The sequence below is a fragment of the Pygocentrus nattereri genome, chromosome 13 (genome assembly GCF_015220715.1).
Source record: "Pygocentrus nattereri isolate fPygNat1 chromosome 13, fPygNat1.pri, whole genome shotgun sequence".
NCBI classification, from domain to species: Eukaryota; Metazoa; Chordata; class Actinopteri; order Characiformes; family Serrasalmidae; genus Pygocentrus; species Pygocentrus nattereri.
The window spans coordinates 4,760,866-4,781,970 of NC_051223.1; the positions used below are offsets into that span (position 1 = coordinate 4,760,866).

At 39.2% G+C, this 21,105-nt stretch overlaps 1 protein-coding gene across 1 annotated transcript; it reads left to right on the top strand.

Moving 5' to 3' along the window:
* The first annotated feature begins 3,616 nt into the window (after positions 1-3,616).
* LOC119265009 (butyrophilin-like protein 8) lies at positions 3,617-18,968 on the top strand. Its single transcript, XM_037544268.1, has 4 exons — positions 3,617-3,971; positions 4,321-4,668; positions 5,206-5,309; positions 18,933-18,968. The coding sequence occupies exons 1-4, from the start codon at positions 3,617-3,619 to the stop codon at positions 18,966-18,968; spliced, it is 843 nt and encodes a 280-aa protein (XP_037400165.1).
* The last annotated feature ends 2,137 nt before the right edge of the window (positions 18,969-21,105 follow it).

A 21,105-nucleotide genomic window follows, 5' to 3' on the forward strand; every position in this document is an offset into this window, starting at 1 on the left:
CGGTACGGTTGGACATTTCGACAAGGTAGCACACTTCGTCAGAACATTGGCACTGGGTATGACCCGGATATGATCCTCTGTAATGGTCAAGAGCGGGGTTGTCATGTGAGCCAAAATTATGGGGGGCACAATTACAGCAGGGGGCATGGATGAAGATATATGGATACATATCTTATAGCTAGATGAAACCCTTATTTGTCGGTGAGTAATGTGGTGCTATAAAGTGTTCCGCAGTTATGAAGTCCAAGGCAGCACAGCACAACCGAGAGCTGTTGTGATGAAAGCTTGAAAAGAAATGAAAAAAATAAGCCAGATATTCTCCCTGGGTGTTTTTTAAATGCTTATGTGGTGTTTTACAGCTTAATTCAAAGATATAGATACATTAAGGGGCAGTCGTGGGCTGGAGGTTAGGGAACTGGCCGTGTGACCGGAAGGTTGCCAGTTTGATCCCCAGTGCCGACAGTCCATGACTGAGGTGTCCTTGAGCAAGACACCTAACCCCCAACTGCTCCCTGGGCGCCATGGATAGGGCTGCCCACCGCTCCGGGCAAGTGTGCTCACTGCCCCCTAGTGTGTGTGTATTCACTAGTGTGTATGTGATGTTTCACTTCACGGATGGGTTAAATGCAGAGGTGGAATTTCCCCGTTTGTGGGATTAAAGAAGTATCACTTAACTTATTTAGCTAGGTAATTGAACTGAAATCCATGTCAGACCTCAGTTGCCAATGTTAGCTTAGCTTGTTACACCAGCACTAACGGTGCACAGGCTAATTAAACTTGGATGGGTTTAATGTTAGGCTCACTAAAGTTAACGTTTGTTTATGGTAGAAAAAGCCCAAATGACACCAACCTTAATTATTATTTTACTCATAATGTTGCTACACGCTAATGTTAATACACCGTTGGAACATAAGCTCATTCATTTTTGGCCATAAAAAAAGATCTATACAGTACCTAAGGCTAGTTAGTTAGCTTGGTTAGCTAGCTTATGTTATCAGGGCTGAAGTTGGCTTCTTTGAATGATCTATTCCACCTTAAATGGTGCTGCAGAAAGGCGGAACAGGGAAGAAGCTGTTGAAAAAGAAGCCAAATTCAGCTTCAACTTATTCTGGCGTCAGTAAGAATTCATTGTACTAACGTTACTGTATGCAGTTTCAGGTCAGTCTCTTTTTAAGTAAAGGCGAAAGAAAGAAAACACCAGCATGAAAAGCTGAATATAGGGAAGAAAACTTAATGTTGGCACCGTATGGGATCATTAGTTAGTTATTTCCATTGTAATGTATGACAGCATAATTCCAGTCTTTTGTTTTTCAAATTCAAGTGCAGATTTGGTTGATGGAGACTCAGTTGTGTATTTACAATTGCATTTCTGTGCATGATGGCTGGACGTTTTTATGGAACAGTAAAGTGCTTTTGACGTTTCGTTTTCATTGTCTTAATGGTCCGACTCATCTGCCGTATTACATGCACAGTAACACGCCCTGATTTGCAATTGCATTTCCTCATTGAGAGCGTTTACATGCACCTAATATTCCAATAACTGCAGAAAATCCGATTTTGTCAGTTGCCTGATCAGCGTGTTTACATACAGTTGAGAAATCAGATATTGGCGTCTAAATGAGTCGGAGAATGAACCGATTTCTGATTTGCAACGTGACAATAAGCTCACAGAAGAAGACGTGACATGTAACTAATGTAAAACTCAAACTTCATGCCACAGCTTTTCCTTTTTTTCACCTGAAACTATGAACATACTTCATCTAGAAGATGAAGAACATTTAAATCCTTCATTTGGTCTAGCATGTAGTTGGTTTCATTGTCACTCCAAAAGTGTTTTGCTGCCGTCTCGCAGCAATGCTGCTCGCTTATTTCTGGTACCACGGTCTGTTTTCGCACATGTCAAGTCGAAGGTCTTTGCCCACTACAGCTTTTTCAGCATTTGAAGGGTTAAATAAAATAGACAAAGACTCTGCGCTTTGCAGGAACTGTCTTGTTAAAATACAAGGACAACGAACATGCACAGCCAACTCCATCATCATCATCATCATCATCATCATCATCATCACCCTGATCTCGATGTTGACAAAAAAGTTGTTGCCACAACTCAAAGTCAAACTACATTTAATACAGTTCTTAAAGAGAAAATCTTCCTTTTACGTCCACAAAAACTACCAATATTTTGAGAGAGCATTTTTACATTAATATATATTTCTTGTTTACATTTATGTATTTATTTTTTCTGTAAGTTGACATAGAAGAGTGTGAGGCGCAGTTGTGACGCACCTTTAGATATTTTAACCCCAAAACTGTTCTCCTTTCTCCCAGTTTATGGGTATTCTAATGCAGCTAAGCTATGCAGTCTAATGATTACATAATGAGTAGTATTTTATTAAGCTACACTGATATCATGATGCATCGTTGAGGATTGTCTAGCAATATATTGAGTATCACAGAATCGCAGTATTGTGATATCATTATCTTGGGCAACGTATTGCAATAATATTGTGAGATGCCCTGTGATTCCCAGCCACGTGTTAAAGCCACGCTGAAACCACAGAAAGTCACAGTAGATAACGTGGCTTATGGTTTGCACAGGGTACGGCAGTCGGTCTATTAGATGAACAGATCTCTTTTTTGTTAGTAAGGTAGTAAACTGATGCCAGGCGTGATTAACGATGGCGAATCAACTTTTACCAGAAAAACTACAGTCGTGATGGTAATGAGCTCAACCCCACTGTAGGCATCACATGACCATGGTTTTGCGGTAATGTGGTCAGCATCACAGCATTGGGAGGTGCTGGCAGTAAGGGATAGAGTTAGATAAAATAGTGTATTATTCATAACAGTAATCTGATTCTGTGACTCTACTGACAGATGTTAGTTATATTAAGCTACACTGATATCATGATGCATCGTTGAGGATTGTCTAGCAATATATGTATTGCCATTTATTTCGTTGTAACTGGCCACATTGTTTTTTTTTTCCAGTCTACGGTGGAGGTGCTCTGGAATCTACAGGACAGGCTCTTTAACCACCATGTAACCATATAAAATGGGCTGTGGGCTGAGCCCCAGATGTTGGTACAGTCTAGTCTCACTGCTGGTCATCATTTAATGATTTTTTACCCGTTTAGCACTATTGAAGCTGGAGAGTTTCACTGTGGGGTCAAATGTAGATCATAAACCTGCAGAAAAACAACCCATAATTAGACATTTCTTAGATGTGGTGCGAGTTCTAGAGGAGCTGTGGTGTGAACAACAACTGGTCTGAGATCTCTTCAGTGCTAAAGAAGGTTAGAAAGAGAAACGAGTGCCCTGTGAATTTGTCTATACTGTGAACACAGAAAGCAGTGAGGTCATTTGCAGGTGTGTTTTATATTTCCAAAGTGTTTTTAGTTTCCTTTGGTTAGAGAATATGTCCCATATTCTGTTGCAGTTGTATTTTTAAGTTACATCGACTCCATACATCCCATATGGACTCTGGGATTTTTGTTTTATTTTTCTGCTTAACAATGTTGAGTCCCTCTGCACTGGGAATGTGAATGTAGTGTATATTTAAGCAGTTGGACCTTATACGTTTACATTGTTTGCACTTTGAGCTATTATTCATTTCAACATGTTTGCCCTTCTTCCAGGGCTCCGTGTTCTAGGCCCCTCTGGTCCTCTGATTGCAAAGCTTGGGGGCTCAATGATGCTGCCCTGTTATATTCAAGCCCCCTTACCGCTGGAAGTGCTGGAAGTGGAGTGGAAGAGAGCAGACTCTGAAGCTTTAGTACATTTGTTCCGAGACGGAGAGGGTAAACCAGAGGCTCGGGATCCGGCCTACAGTGGAAGAGCCAGTTTCTTTACTGAGGAGGTCGAGCGTGGAAACTTCTCTCTCCTGCTCACAAATCTGACCACTGAAGATGCAGGAATTTACAACTGTTTTGTTTACGGTCAACAGGAAACTGGTCAAACTTCGGTCGATATTGGTAGGTGGAAGTTTATCCTTGTTTTTTTCCCAGTATTCTGCAGAAAAATAACTCTGACTTCCTACGAATTTCTAGGTGTCAGGAATTTCACATTCTGGCTCCACCTCCTGTTTCCATTTCCACCATGTCCCACTCTATTCTGGGTGATTATCAATATGAAGAATGCATTGCACATGCTAGCATTCTTGTTGTGACCCATGACTTTGAGTGGCTTACATTATTACACACTTAAAACCTACAAATGCAGTTAATCAACCGTTTGCAACTTCCGGTTGCAGACCCCCGTACCCCTTCATGTGTCCGGCTGAAAACGGTAACACTGTAATATTTCGACTGATTCTTCTTTCAGAGTATTTGATCGTGACTGGCGGTCACGCAGTTTCTGCGTATGCGCGTGAAGACGTCACTCTGAATTGCTCTGTAGACTCCCATATCCCCCCTGAACTGCTTGAAGAGGTCTCATGGACAAAAGTGGATCAAGACATTATAGTGCAGGTCTTACAAGAGGGTGAGGTCCAGGAGGATTTTACCCATGAGAGATTCAGAGAGAGAGTCGAGTTCTTTGGTCCAGAAGAAATCCACAGAGGAAACTTCTCACTGAGATTAAAGGATCTTCGATTGGAGGACAAAGGCCTGTATAGATGTGAAGTGCTCTTTGGGGAGTTTTCAGCTCAAACAACTATGGAAATAAATTTGGGTAAGTTAACATACACACTGTGGTTGGTTAGTGTAGTGGGTAACACCCCTGCCTTCTATGCTGTAGACTGGGCTTCAGTCCCCACCTGGGTAAGCACCCTACACTACACCAATAAGAGTCCTTGGGCAAGACTCCTAACACCACCTTTGCCTACCTGTGTAAAAAATTATCGAATTGTTAGTCGCTCTAGATAAGAGCGTCTGCCAAATGCCGTAAATGTAAAATGGGGGTGTGTCTTTAGTAGACCTAGAGCTGTCATTACTCTAGTGAGCCCTGTATTTTAAAGCTAAAGGACTAAGCTGCTTTATATCCTGTATTAACTTCAGACTTTTTTATTTTTCTGCTTACAAATATTGTTATAAAACAATATAAACATGCCTCTCTTGCCTGGGATTGTGAATGTAGTGTTCATGTAAACAGTTGGACCTTAAGGACCATATTTTACTTCCGAGGGTACGTTTTTTTCTGGTGGTGTATATTGTGAAATGAAAAGGTAAAAAAATATTACTCATCTAAACGTGTTTACACTTCTTTCAGAGCTCCATGTGCTCGGCCACTCTGGTCCTCTGATTGTCGAGCTGGGGGGCTCAGTGATGCTGCCCTGTTATGTTGAAGCCCCCATACCACTGGAAGCACTGAAAGTGGAGTGGAAGAGAGCAGACTCTGGAACTTTAGTGCATTTGTTCCTAGACAGAGCAAGCCATCCAGAGTCTCAGAACCAGGCCTACAGTGGAAGAGCCAGATTCTTTACTGAGGAGGTCGAACGTGGAAACTTTTCTCTCCTCCTCACAAATCTGACCACTGAAGATGCAGGAATTTACAAGTGTACCGTTTACAGACAACAGGAAACTGGTCAAGCTTCAGTTGACATTGGTAGGTGAAATTTGGCATTCATTTTTTAGTGTTCTGCAGAAAAATCACTTTTGATTGTAAAGTCCTTAAAAGGAGATTTTTCATATAAATCAATGTGAAAAGTTTCAGGAATTTCACATTCTGGTTCCACCAACCCCCCCGTTTCCATTCCTGCTATTTTCTACTACTCTACACTGGGTGATGATCAATGTCAAGAATGTGGAGAGTGACTTACATTACCACAAACATAAAGCCCAGAAATTCAGTTAACCACAACATAGTTTTGCTTAAGGAAAGGCATTTCACATTTGATATTCAATTACAAAAAAATATTCTCAAGCATTGGCAAATGACAGTATTAAAAATATCAGCCAACATTTGTTCTGTTATAAACAGAATGTTTATTAAGTGCTGTTTAAAGGAAAGGTCATGTAACACAGTGATAGACAAGCTCCTGTTCCAACTTTTAGAAGCGTGTTAGAGGCATCAAATTGGGAATTAATATATATTTATAGTTAAAAAATAAAATAAGTTCAAACATCCAACATTGTGCTTATTGTACTGTTATCAATTTTATACAGATCAAGCAGAATTTACAATTCACTGCTTTCTCTTGATATTGGCATAATCATGCCAACATCTGCTTGCCTTGCTATTTTAAAAACATTAGCTGAATCAATTGGCAAACAAGTTTTATATGAGATATATATTGTATAATTTGATTTGAGACTTCTGCACAGTAATATTTCAACTAATTCTGCTTTCAGAGTATTTGATCGTGACCGGAGGCCATGCAGTTTCTGCGTATGCACGTGAAGACGTCACTCTGAATTGTTCTGTTGACTCCCATATCCCCCCTGAAGTGCTTGAAGAAGTTTCATGGACAAAAATGGATCAAAACATTACAGTGCTGGTCCTCCAAAAGGGTGTGATCCAGACAGATTTTACCCACGAGAGATTCAAAGACAGAGTCGAGTTCTTTGGTCCAGAAGAAATCTCCAAAGGAAACTTCCCACTTAGATTAAAGGCTCTTCGAATGGAGGACAAAGGCCTGTATAGATGTGAAGTGCGCCATTGGGAGGTTTCAGCTCAAACAACAGTGAAAATACATTTAAGTGAGTTGACATGTACATGTTGGCACATTTTAATTTAATTTTGGTGTCTTTTTTGGTGTCTTTGTTTTCACTTCTCTCATCGTATCTATTGCCTTAAAACACTGGCACACTAATCTCCACCACGGTGACTGTATGAGTAGCTCTTATTAACTGTACCACACATTTTACATGGCATAACGCTGTTACTGCCAAGTTCTATAAGTCTGGCCTGTGGTGTTTCATTGTTATAGTGCAGCTGGGAAAGTGGACTGTTTTTATGTTTTGTTTTCTTCAAATAAGTAGCCTGAACTCAACGAAGAAGTGGTCGGGCATCACCCCAGCGCTTTGAAAAGTTCAGGGTCAAATGCACTTTTTCTCCACTGTTCTTCTGGTGGCTCCATACCATTGTTTTATAATATGACATCTTCAGTATGTGCATTTCATATATAGCGATACAACGTCTGTATTTTCTCTCCAGGTTTTTCTTACATACATCATGCGATACTGGTCCTCTGTGGTTTCACGTGTGTGTGTGGATCTGTACTTTTGCTTGGCTGCATCCCCTACACTATTTGTAAAATGCCTGGTATGTGAAGTTTCGTTTGAATATTTTAATGACAAATTTATGGCTTGGGACTTTGTTATTAAGGATTCTTTGAATTGTGGAGCACTCCAATGCAGTTGTTCTTCATGTTTTTAGGCAGCTGCACAGTAATCACACAGTGCTGTCTTGTCTTTTGTCCAAACATCCTTATGTTTGTGGCCTTCGTCCTTTGGGGTGTGCTTAATGGTAAGTATTTTATGGTTGTTGTTTTTTTTGCAACTAAGAGTATAATATTCTTTCATTTTTCTTTAGCTTTTATTTGGCCGAATAAATTTAAAATGATTAATACATGTGATATAAATGGGTCAAAGACAAAAAAAAAAACATTAAAATTCCCTAAAAGCCTTTTTTTGGTTCACATGTCATTCAGTGTACACCGATCAGGCATAACATTATGGCCACCTTTCAAAACTCATTGTCCATTTTATCAGCTCCACTTACTGTATAGCTGCACTTTGTAGTTCTACAGTTACAGACTGTAGTCCATCTGTTTCTCTGATACTTTGTTAGCCCCCTTTTACCCTGTTCTTCAGTGGCTCTCTGCATCAACTAAACAAAGTTATTGGATTTTAATATAAAATACTGGTGTAAGCATGACAATGTTTTGGAACCATGAATGCCGTCACTATGGCCCAAAAACACTGATCAAATGGGATTCCTTCAGCAATAACAATAATGATCCTATGAACTATTATTAGTAGCAACAATAGTATTTTTCATTTAGCTCTTCTTTTAGATTGCATCCATACCAGAGAGAGAGAAATGACCCATACGCCACACACATGAAGACCATGGGATTTACCATCCAACATAGTTTTCCTGACATGTACACATAACGTGTTAATCAGTCATTCAATAGTCTATATTACTGGTACCCTCATTTTCTGTATACTTAAATTTGCTGAAGAATACAGACTGGCTTGTTTAGAACCTGAGACTTGACCACAATCACATACACTGTATTTACATTTCAAAATTTTGAGTAAACAAAAAATTCTATACATTCTGTGAAAAAGTTAAGAAATTAGTTAAGAGAAGCTTTCCTTAGAGGTCGTGATACCATTGCACACCCAAGAAAAAAACAATAAAACCATTCAAGGACACATATTGCAGTGACGTTTTCCAAAAAAAGAGACTTGTATTTTCTGTGTTTACTTCATGTAAGAAGAATCATCATTAAAACTGATGCATGTTTCTTCAGGATTTCTCAGTGAAGCTGCCACTTGTTTGACCATTAATCTTCTAAGGACTCTTCGCCTGGTTCCTTTGTGTCCATGCGTTTATCGTTGTAAAGGTATGTAAACAATGGCAAAAACTTTATATTACAATGTTTGATATACATACAGTGGGTTGCAAAAGTATTCATACCCCTTGAACTTTTCCATATTTTGTCACATTACAACCACAAACATAAATATATTTCACTGGAATTTAATGTGAAAGACCAACACAAAGTGGTATACAATTGTGAAGTGGAAAGAAAATTATACATGAATCAAAACATTTTTTACAAATAAAAAACTAATAAGTGCGACGTGCAAAAGTATTCAGCCCCCTTTTCCCTGAGTGCAACCAATTGCATTCAGAAGTTGCCTGATGACTGCTAATGACTCAAAAGGGTCCACCTGTGTGTAATCTAATCTCAGTACAAATACAGCTGCTCCGTGACGGCCTCAGATGTTGGTTAAGAGAATATTGGGGAGCAAACAGCATCATGAAGTCCAAAGAACACACCAGACAGGTTAGGAATATGGTTTTGGAGAAGTTTAAAGCAGGCTTAGGTTATAAAAAGATTTCCCAAGCTTTGAACATCTCACGGAGCACTGTTCAATCCATCATCCGGAAATGGAAAGAGTATGGCACCACAGTAAACCTGCCAAGACAAGGCCGTCCACCTAAACTTACAGGCCGAACAAGGAGATCACTGATCAGAGAGGCAGCCAAGAGGCCCATGGTGACTCTGGATGAAATGCAGAGAGCCACAGCTCAGGTGGGGGAAACTGTCCACAGGACAACAATTAGTCGTGCACTACACAAATGTGGTCTTTATGGAAGAGTGGCAAGGAGAAAGCCATTGTTAAAAGAAAACCATAAGAAGTCCCGTTTGCAGTTTGCCAGAAGCCATGTTGAGGACACAGCAAACATGTGGAAGAAGGTGCTTTGGTCAGACGAGACCAAAATAGAACTTTTTGGCCACAATGCAAAACGCTATGCGTGGCGGAGAAATAACACTGCACATCACTCTGAAAACACCATCCCCACTGTCAAATATGGTGGTGGCAGCATCATGCTCTGGGGGTGCTTCTCTTCAGCAGGGACCGGGAAGTTGGTCAAAGTTGATGGGAAGATGGATGGAGCCAAATACAGGGCAATCTTGGAAGAAAACCTGTTGGAGTCAGCAAAAGATTTGAGACTGGGGCGGAGGTTCACCTTCCAGCAGGACAACGACCCTAAACATAAAGCCAGAGCTACAATGGAGTGGTTTAAAAAAAAGAATATTCATGTGTTAGAATGGCCCAGTCAGAGTCCAGACCTAAACCCAATTGAGAATTTGTGGCAAGATCTCAAAACTGCTGTTCACAAACGCTCTCCATCCAATCTGACTGAGCTTGAGCTGTTTTGCAAGGAGGAATGGGCAAGAATTTCAGTCACTAGATGTGCAAAACTGGTGGAGACATACCCTAAAAGACTTGCAGCTGTAATTGCAGCAAAAGGTGGCTCCACAAAGTATTGACTCAGGGGGGCTGAATACTTTTGCACGTCGCACTTATTAGTTTTTTATTTGTAAAAAATGTTTTGATTCATGTATAATTTTCTTTCCACTTCACAATTGTATACCACTTTGTGTTGGTCTTTCACATTAAATTCCAGTGAAATATATTTATGTTTGTGGTTGTAATGTGACAAAATATGGAAAAGTTCAAGGGGTATGAATACTTTTGCAACCCACTGTATGTGATATACATTTTTATTGTCGTGTCTACTATATTATGTTAACCCCTGACTTCTGTAAGGGTCTTTATACACAGTGCGCTATAAAAGTGAAATATAAAGCTGCATTCTTGTAGGCTAAATTTAAGGACCGTCTCTACAGGTTTTGTTGGGTTTTAAATTCATTTCAGCGCAGTAACTGATGACTCACTCTGACTGATACTCATATTGATAATAGTGTTAGGTATCAGCCCAATACCGGGCTCATTTACTCCTACTGTGCACCTGATACCAGCTGATACAATGTGACGTAAGTTGAGTGCACCCTGCCGTGCTAATGAACAAACGACTCAAGCTGGCAGTGATCGAGGGTCTGCTCTTACTGAGACTCTGTGGTAGCTGAACACAAAAGCCAGTCACTTCAGACACTGTGCCTTGTCATAATCTCAATTACACTGTGTAATTTCGGGAGGGACTTATTTGCATTTCTAGTCCCTCCAGCTGGATTTCCTGAGTTTAATCTGCAGAGAAACTGTCAAACACTGTTTGAATTGTCCCGTTCTACCTTAAATGGTGCAGCGGTTATAAATTTTGAAAACACAGGCACCATTTAAGGTGGAACAGGAGCATTTTACAAGAAACTGTAACGCAGAGCGAGGATGCGAACGCATGTGCTGAGATAAGCAACTTTTACTGAGGGCAAATCCAGGGTCGTGGTCATGACAGTCCAGGTTTATATAACCAACACTGAGAGATCAATAGGCCGACATGACGGAATACACTCACAAAAACAGAAACCCAAACGCTTCCAACAGGACATACAAACAATTCAAACATTCAGTACATCTAACATCAAACATACATCCAAACAAAGCGGAAAACAGGGCTTAAATACATGAGGGTCAATGAGGGACAGGTGGAGACAATCAGGGGTGGAGTCACGAAACAAGAGGTCAGGACTGAAAACCAAAACAAAGAAGCACATGGACAGGACTGGGAAGTAAACAAAACAGGAGCACATGGACAGGACTGGGAGGGGCCAATCGTGACAGAAACTTTTAGAAGAAACTATTCTGCTTTTGTGGAAAGGTTTCCTGCTGGAGATGTGAGAAAAGCAGCTAAAGCTGAGCTGAAGCTTAAAGCAGAGCAGAGGAAGTTTGTGTTGTTGTTTTACTATTATACGTTTTAGCCTATACTAGTCCATTAGCACATACAGGAACATATTTACAGTCAGAAGTAAAATGTGCCTCAGGGTGGTTTGATTTCTGTTGAAGGGACGAAACAGCTCTTCTTAACATTTGGATAGTGACCCCTGTACTAGATAATACACTAAACAATATTTAGGGCCCTTTTTTCAGGTTTGTGGTGCAAGTATAAAAATAAGGCGCAAAATCACATGTAAGTGTGGCAGTGTTTGGTATTATATAGTGGCATAGTTTTAAGTACTGGTGGAATTAGACTGAATACATTATCAACAGGCAATGTGAGGTGTGCTGCAGAGATACCCAATCAGTGCAAATCCTCTAATTGACGTTAAAAGGTGGTTGTGTGCGGCGGGACATTGCTGCCTTCAAATGAAAAAGATTCTTTTTTGTATAAAAGGAAACAATCATCAGATTTCACTTCAGTAATTTAGTAGTAAATATAAAGCTAATGTAATACCTACATTTTCTGTCTTTGTGTGTGTGTGTGTGTGGGGGGGGGGGGGCGGGGGGGTGTTGTTTGTAAGTGTTCCAGTGTAAGCTCTGTAGGACAGAACTTTTAGATATGATAGGTGCTAGTTTCCCATAAAACACATTTATTAAGGTTCACTGCATTATTTTTTACAGACAACCTCCGCTCCCTCATTACAGCTTCACCTGTATTAGAATACCTTGCGTTGTCTGTAATTGCTGATTTAGGTAAGTACCCCTGATTGACACAAATTAACACAAGATTACATTTGCATATATGCATAGCAAACATAACAAAACAAGTTTCTATTGCATCATAAAAGACATGAAACCAGAGGAAAACCACTACCAAAGCTGCTATAAATAACAGTATCTTATACACAGTTGTAACTTACATAGTGCAAATTTAAATATTGCAGACTGTTTGTCAAAAAGTAATTTTAGATGTCTATTCAGTTTATTTTTTCAATTCAGTTTATATGAAGCTGTCAAACACTTAAAAATAGGGTTAGGGTTAGGGTTAGAGTTTTCCCATTTCACCCTAAATGTTTTTGCTTAGTCATTCTGGACTACTGTATCGACTGATGAGGAAATAAATGAAATGAATCCATTTTAAGATGAGCCTGAAACATAACAAATTGTGAAAAATGTGAAAAGGTCTGAAAAGTTTCCATAGGCACTGCAACTGCTGCACCATTTACGGTGAAGCGGGAAAATTTGAACAAGAAGCTGGCGAAAAACCAGTTTAAGTGAGAGTTGAAAGGCTTGAAAAGGGATGAGGAGGTGGCTCTGTTTCTTCTTGACAAGTGGGTAACATTAACTTATTTTTGCTGTTTCACAGAACCAACAGGTCAGTATCGTTTTGTCTCGTTTGCTAATGTTTGTGATAACTGGTTATTCTTGCAGCAGCAATTGTAGAGGCAGTTTGCTAACCCATATCCTAGCTAATGTTAGTTGCATTACTTGCTGTGCCGTTGTTCCCTATAATGTTTTGTGTCATGGTATACTGTGCAATTTCTGTCCAATGTTTGCGAAGGGTTTCATGGCCATGAAGACCTAAAAAAACAAGTTTGCTAGGCCGAAGGTCATTTGCCTTGGCACTGTGCATCCATCAATTTGTGGGGGGGAAGAGCTTCTGAAGGAGCTCTGGGGGTGACTGAGTCAAAGTGCCTCCTGACACCTGAGCTGATGTTTATGCAGTTGTGTTTATGCCCTCTTTTTTCTTTTTGCCTCTAGTATTAGGACTGCATGGCTGGCGAACGCAGAATAACAGATGGATGGTTTATGCTGGATGTGCATTGATGATGAATTTTCTCTGCTTTTTAGGTAGGAATTAATTTTTATTGCCCTGAGTTATTATACCATAACAACTTGATTTAGTATGGTCATTTTTCTTCTTTCCAAATCCCTTCCATGATGTGCAAATGTTTGCTGGTGTCTTTGGGTTTAGATCAGCGGTGTAAAAATTGATTGCTGTGTCATGATTAATAACTTAATAACTTAACATTAATAACTAATCATCACATTGATTTATCAGTCTACTCAGGCTTTAGCAGAGCTCAGTAACACTGAGATTAATAACTGACCATCACGTTGATGTATCAGTCTACCAAGGACTTAAAAAAAAGCATGTCTAATGAATGTTTTCGCTAAGTGCTGTGCACTTATTGAAATATAGTTAATAAACAAGCATTGATGGTGTATTTTTTGAAAATGGCATGCTTTTGAATTTAGTGGTTAAGTATTTGAAAAGTATACTCCTTTTTAAATCTGGCTTTACAAAATATAACATGGATTGAATACAAATACTTAATTACTGTATTCTGAATACATATCCTCAATGTTTCTGTTCCGTTACATTCCAGTCCTGATGATCATCTTAAATAGTTTTTGGAGAATGTTTACAGAATCTGATCCAGCAAAACCAAACCAGTGTGTTGGTGACATAAGAACTACAGAACTACACTGATATTCCTCATTCTCTTAATTTCAGGTGACATTTTTTTGGAATTGACTGACTCTAAACTCATTTTGTGCTGCGAGAGTAAGTACCTCTTGGAATGCTGCAGATTCTCATATATTTATGTTAATCATGTGACCATCTGAATGTCACCATCTTAATGTCAAATTGGCATGTTCAGAGAGATGCCAAATATATGTATATAGATTTAACATGGCTGTAATTGAACAATATATATTTTCAGAACAGGTAGATTTTAAAGTGTCCTGAAACAAAAAAACTTCGAATTAGAAAAATTTTCATTTAAATTCTGTTACTACTGTTAATTAGTTAATTAATTAACTAATCTATATAGCAGAAATCCACAATCTGTTTAATATATCTGGAGCTTTTTCTGCCAATCACCCTTAATGAATCCTAAATATTGTGTATTATCAGTATCACTATCTGAGTAGGTTTATTTCATGTAACAATTTGAGTTGTGTCTAGAAATCATCAGTAAATAAAGCATTGACCAAAGATCATAGTAACAATAAAAGTAAATTTTAAGTATCATGGGGAAATTTGTATTTCACCTTTAATTTTGATAAATATACACCAGTGTTTGACAAAACCAAAGGCAGTGTAAAATATTTATTAAAGCAGATTTAAAAATGACCTATAAAATTCCTAAAGTATTAACACCCTCACTATAGAATGTATGCACTTAGTCTTGGCTCTGTTATTCATTGCTGATAGAGTTTGAATGTTTAAGGTTATCCTTGCCACTGTTATATGAAATAACTCATCATTTTGCCATTCACAGGTGGTCTGGGTGTTCTTCATGTTCTCACAAGTTTTGTTGTTCTTCTGATCCTTTTTTTAACTCCTGAAATGTTCGAAGCCAATGGTATGTAAGGAGTTTCGTCATTTACATAGAGCCTTTTTCATAGCACAGCTTGCTATATGGAAACAAAGTGGAAAATATCAACATTACAACATCACATAAAAAGGCAACAAACAAAAATGTGACTGACGTGCTGTGGGGCTATTGCACTGACTATTGTATATTATATTCTTCAATATAAATATCATTTGAACATGCATATCTTTCTAGTGTAGTTGTACTGTAGTTGTACTCTTTGCTATCGGATACCCTCTGCTGGAAAATTCTGATTTATTATTTTATTATTTAGATCATGACCATTTTTGTAAATTGCAGTTTTACTCTGGGTTTTCGTAGACGTTCATATACTTGTTCCTTTTTACAGGTAATGTAGGACTAATCCTTTTGATTATACTCTCGATGTGCATTCTGATCCTGTTGTTCATTGTCTTTGGATGTTCTGGTACAGTATTCATTGTTTACTATGTTCTTTTGTAAGATCTTATCATTTAGAATAAGAGAATAAGTTTCCTCTTAGTTCCTTTTGATCCTGATCTTATCAAATTACAATTTTCCTTCAAACTGCTTCAATGTAGTGAGAAATTGTCACATACTGGCCTGTATTCCTGAAGGTTCTTGGATAAGGAGTGCTGATCTAGGATCTGTTCCAGACAGAAAAGTCAAAGTAAATAAGAACAGAATCTGATGGTAAATCTGCACTCCTACTCTTAGAGGCTTTGTGAAAACAGGCCCGTGTGTTCTTTTTCAACTCTTAAACGGAAGGATTACTTAAAACCAGTGGTGGACAAAGTACTTGAGTTAAAGTAGAGCTCCCCAAGGTAAAATATTACTCCAGTAAAAGTCGAAGTTCCTCCCTTAAGACCTCTACTTGAGTAAAAATAAAAAAGTATTTGCCTTCAAATGTACTTAACTATCGAAAGTAAAAGTACTAAAAGATGAATTATGACTCTAATGTCCTGTTATCATTTTTGTAACAAGACTCTCATTTCATTTACTCATTTTGCAACGTTGGGGAGCGATGATGAGGCGGACGCATATGTGTAGAAAAGAGAGATTTATTGGGGGCAAATCCATTTTCAGGGTCAGGGAGCCAATACAGATAGATCGGGAGACAGACATGACAAGGAACACAGTATAAACACAACGGAGGCCGGAAGAAACAAACACCAAACAATATCCAACACTTCAAACAAAGACCAGCGAGAGACTAGGGAAAACACAGGGCTTAAATACAGGAACAGGTAACGAAACACAGGTGGTTAACAAGAGGGTCACAGGTGACATCAATCAAGGACAGGGTCTGGAAACAAGGGGGCAGGACCGGGAAACAAGCAAAACAAAAGCACATAGACAAGACCAAAACCAAAACAAAAGCATATGGGTGACTGGGAGGGGCCAATCGTGACACATTTTAGGTGAAAATACTCCAGTGTCGCTCTTAATACAAGAGTCTTTTAATAGAATGCCATTAATTAGTCTGACATCTATTAAAATGAACATAAGCACAAAACAGTGAAGGCAAACAATGTCCATTAGGTAGAACTGAGTGGTTCTGAAATAACTTTTTACAAACAATCAAAGTTTCAATTTAAGATTTATTTGCAACTTAGTTACAAGTTTAGGTTTAATAAAAACTTGCTTTAATCACAAATTCACAAATGTGTTTTCCTTTACTATATTGGTGTGTAGGTCTCTGTTCATAAACATAAACTAGCTGAAACAAATTTACTATCAAATGAAAATGCAAATACTTCAGTAAAGTACAAATACACAAAAAAACTACTGTACAGTAGCAAATTACATTTACTTCGTTAGTCCATCACTGCTTAAAACTAAATTTTCATTTCCTAAAGCTTGCACAGTAGGAAAATATATTAGTCCTCACTAATATAAGCTCTAAGTATTCCTTTACCTGCTCTTGAACTGAATCTTCCCACTGCATGTCTTCCTAATGTGAAAGGCCAGATTCTAACATTCCATTCAGTAAATCCAGTGACAGAATATATGTGTGTATGAATAGTATGAATGTTTATGATCTAACAAGTTGTTTTCCTTCCAAAGAAGGTTTAGACAATTACCACAGACCAGGTAAGTAAAAAACTCAGTATTAAGTATTAAAAACTGAAGTTCATTATGTTGTTAGAAAGTCAGAAATGAACAAAAATGAGTGAAACGGCTCTGTTTATTTGCAAAAGAAAACTTTAACCACAGCAAACTTATGGTATTAGACTACAGATAACAAGAGGTCTTAATCTTACTTTCTTTTTAAATTAGCTAAATAGCTTACCTACAGTATCCAAATTCAAATTACAAGCATAATGCAGCTTGGTATAGTGTAGCGGGTAACACCTCAACCCTTCTACACTGTAGAGTGGGGTTCAATTCCCTGCCTGGGAAAGCACCCTACATTACACCAATAAGAGTCCTCCTTGGGCAAGACTCCTAAATGTAATCACAGTGACAAATGCATTTTTACACACACCTAAACATCTTCATCTCTGCCATGTTGGTCAGACATCTGTAAATGTAAAAAATGATGCTTTGCCATGTTAGGTAGCAGAACTGCATTTGTGTAATGTAGTTTTAGATTGATTCCTGACACTGCTTTGATGTGAAAGCCAAATATAAAGCAAAAAACAATGCATTTGAATGTTTTCTTGGTTTTGTATCACAGAACAGATCAACAAACCATTTACACTTGGAGCAGCAGTGCTGTTTATTGTGAACTCTGTGACACTGGCAGTAGACCTACTCAGTCAAGCAGGCAAGTAACCACTAACCACAAGAAGACCTGGATCCAGCATTCCAAATTATCTCAAGGTGTTCAATGAGGTTGAGGTCAGGGCTCTGTGCAGACCACTGAAATTCCTCCACACCAGACTTGTCAAACTATGTCTTTATGAACCTCACATTGTGCACAGGGGGCGCAGTCATATTGGAACAGGAAAGGGCCTTTAACAAACTGTTGCCACAAACTTGGAAGCATATAATTGTCTTAAATATCTTTGAAGATGCTGAAACCTTCACTGGAACTACAGGGCCCAAACTCTGAAAAGCAGCCCAAGCCCATTATCTCTCCTCCACCAAACTTCAGGGTTGACACTATGCATTCTGATAGGTAATGTTCTGCTGACATCTGCCAAACTCAGATTGACCCATCAGACTGCCAGATAGTGAAGCATGATCACTCCAGAGAATGTTTTCACTACCACAAACCATTTACACTTGGAGTAGCAGTGCTGTTCATTATTAAATCTATAACACTGACAGTAAGCCTAATCGGCCAAGCAGGCAAGTAACCACTAGCTCACTAGGGCTGCACCATAAATGGTATTTTTATTGTTATTGTGAATAAGTTTTCACAGTAAACACATTATCAAAGGCTGTGATGACAGAATGGATGAAATGAACTTGCACAGTGTCAAAGTAAAATTATTACATAGGCAGGAAAGCAGTGTTAGAAGCCTAAAGAGAGCTTCTTAGCACTGGGCTTGAACACTGCTTTCCTGCATGGAGAGCAAGTAACTTAACCATTCAGCAGAACCATCAGTTACAAACCAAACACACCTGAACAGGTGAAAAACGACTCTCCTCTGAACTATCAGCCTGTAAAAATGCTTCAAACATGACGTGTCATGTGATAGCGAAAATTTATAATGTTCAACATGGCGGGAGCAGAAACTGGACTGCAGAGGAGATGAAGTGTACCTCAATAGGAATAGACTAGTCCGATGGAGGCCATTCGGAATACAATTTCTGTCCGATTGAACGAGGTGGGTAAACCTCTAAATAATCCGTTAAATAGAAGAATAATATCCATGTAAACGCCTGAATCCGAATACACTTCAATCTGAAGGTGTAAGAACGCTCTGCACATGCGCGTCGCGTCATAGCGAAAGGTTTATAATGTTCAACATGGCTGGAGGAGAAACTGGTCTACAGAGGAGACAAGGTTTATACTCTGAGCTTTAAAAGCCTGTAGTTGGACGGACGTCCAGCTTGTGTGTCTCAGAACACGACGTCTCTCACTCTGACTGGACCTTTACTCTAGGTAGTACTCCACGCATATGCGTCATTTACTTATAGTGAGAGCATGTAAACAAAGATTTTCCATCAAATTGTCGAATACAGTGAGCAAATAAACACCTCAGTCTTAATCTGTTATCAAATGTATTCCATAAGATTGGCAGAAATCTTTGCATGTAAACACATCTTGAGTAGTGACCAAGTGATTCTGTTTTTTTGTGTTCTTCTCTCTCATTAGGAGAAGGTGAACGCCCAGTGGAAGATCTGCGACTGATTCTCCTACCTTCTGAAATGGCTTTTGTCGTGGTCTGTTCTTGTGCACTCTGTATGTATAACCTACATACATGACTATATTTGCTCTTACATAGCATGAAATCTAAAATGCCTTTGATTTTCATTAAGCAAGCAGACTCCATCCCCTTGGTAACATTGCATGCACCAAACACGGGTCTTGTTTATACTTTTTTATTAGTATTAAAGTACATTCTGAACATTTCTGTATATGCATTTAAATGACTAAAGTATAGCTCTGCCTTTGTGTTTTGAATGTGTTGGCGTCTAGTTGTCCTGATTCCAAGGTAGTCAAGCATGCATAGTGATTGGGTCTTTGTGTGATCTAAATACAAGGGCTATGGTCTGATGGTCTTGCCCCCCAGACATTGTTGAATTCCTTCATGACTCTGTTTCGCCAAACACAGTGGCTGAAACGGTGGGTGATCTTATGGAGTCAGGAAGAGTTTTAACTCCCCGATAGAGACTTGACCTCCCTTGAAAACAGTTTTTGAAGTTGGGCGGGGTCACGGATGCTATTTCTAACCATATACACCAATCAGGCATAACATTATGACCACCTCCTTGTTTCTACGCTAACACTGACATGGTGTAGTCCACCAACCGAAAATTTCCAGCCAACAGCGTCCTATGACCACGGATGAAGGAGTAGAGGATGACCAACACAAACTGTGCTGACAAACATGAGCTGCTGTCTCTGACTTCTACCCAGTGGACTGACAAGGTAGGAGTGTCTAATACAGTGGACAGTGAGTGGACACAGTGTTTAAAAACTCCAGCAGCACTGCTGTGTCTGATCCACTCGTATCAACACACACTAACACACCACCACCATGTCAGTGTTACTGCAGTGCTGAGAATGACCCACCACCCAAATAGTACCTGCTCTGCGAGGGTCCATGGGGGTCCTGACCAGTGAAGAACAGGGTAAAAGGGGGCTAACAAAGTATCAGAGAAACAGATGGACTACAGTCTGTAACTGTAGAACTACAAAGTGCACCTACACTCACTGGCCACTTTATTAGGTACACTAGTAAAAGGTTGGACCCCCTTTTGCCTTCAGAACTGCCTTAATTCTTCGTGGCAGACTTTCAACAAGATGTTGGAAACGTTCCTCAGAGATTCTGGTTGGTTATTTGAGTTCCTGTTGCCTTTCTATCATCTGGAACCAGTCTGCCCATTCTCCTCTGACCTCTCACATCAACAAGGTATTTTCGTCCACACAACTGACCGCTCACTGGATATTTCCTCTTTTTCGGACCGTTCTCTGTAAACCCTAGAGATGGTTGTGCGTGAAAATCCCAGTAGATCAGCAGTTTTGAAATACTCAGACCAGCCCGTCTGGCACCAACAACCACGCCACGTTCAAAGTCCCTTAAATCCCCTTTCTTCCCCGTTCTGATGCTCGGTCTGCACTTCAGCAAGTTGTCTTGACCACCTCTACAGGCCTAAATGCATTGTGATTGGCTGATTAGCTATTTGTGTTAACAAGCAACTGAACAGTACCTAATAAAGTGGCCGGCAAGAGTATATAGAAATTGGAGCTGATAAAGTGGACAGTGAGCATAGAAACAAGGAGGTGGTTATGCCTGATCGTTGTATTTCAACTCTGGCACTTTTACAACAAAGCACAAGGCACATGTTGAACATAAAATGAAGGTATTGCTGCAGTCTTTCTTCCGTGAGTGTGTGTGCTTCTGTCCTGTAGTTTATTTTATCTATGTAAAAGCAGGAATCAGCCTTGCACTACCCCTTAGTGTTTGTATGGGGGTGTAAGTTGGTACACTATAATGTTTTATATTGCTTGGTGGTCAGTCGTGTTGTTGGAGATTTGATTGTTGCATGTCAATTTTATTTTGGAGCTATAGCATGTGCTTCTCTTATTACCTATAAATTAAATCAGATAATGTAACTCTGTAATATTTTCCTCTTCATACACTATATATGGCCAAAAGTATGTGAACATCTGACCATCACACCTATATGATAATGTTGAACATCCTGTTCCAAAACCATTTGGAATTGACCCCCTAGTTGCAGCACTCTTCTGGGAAAACTTTCCACAAGATTTTGGAGTGTCTGTCTGGGAATTTTTGCTCCATTCAGTCAAAAGAGCATTT

Excerpts from the sequence above, each read along its gene's own strand:
- LOC119265009 (XM_037544268.1), top strand. The coding sequence starts at position 3,617 with ATGTTTGCCCTTCTTCCAGGGCTCCGTGTTCTAGGCCCCTCTGGTCCT. Across the intron at positions 3,972-4,320 it reads TCAAACTTCGGTCGATATTG|AGTATTTGATCGTGACTGGC; the intron begins GTAGGTGGAAGT and ends TTCTTCTTTCAG. Across the intron at positions 4,669-5,205 it reads AACTATGGAAATAAATTTGG|AGCTCCATGTGCTCGGCCAC; the intron begins GTAAGTTAACAT and ends CACTTCTTTCAG.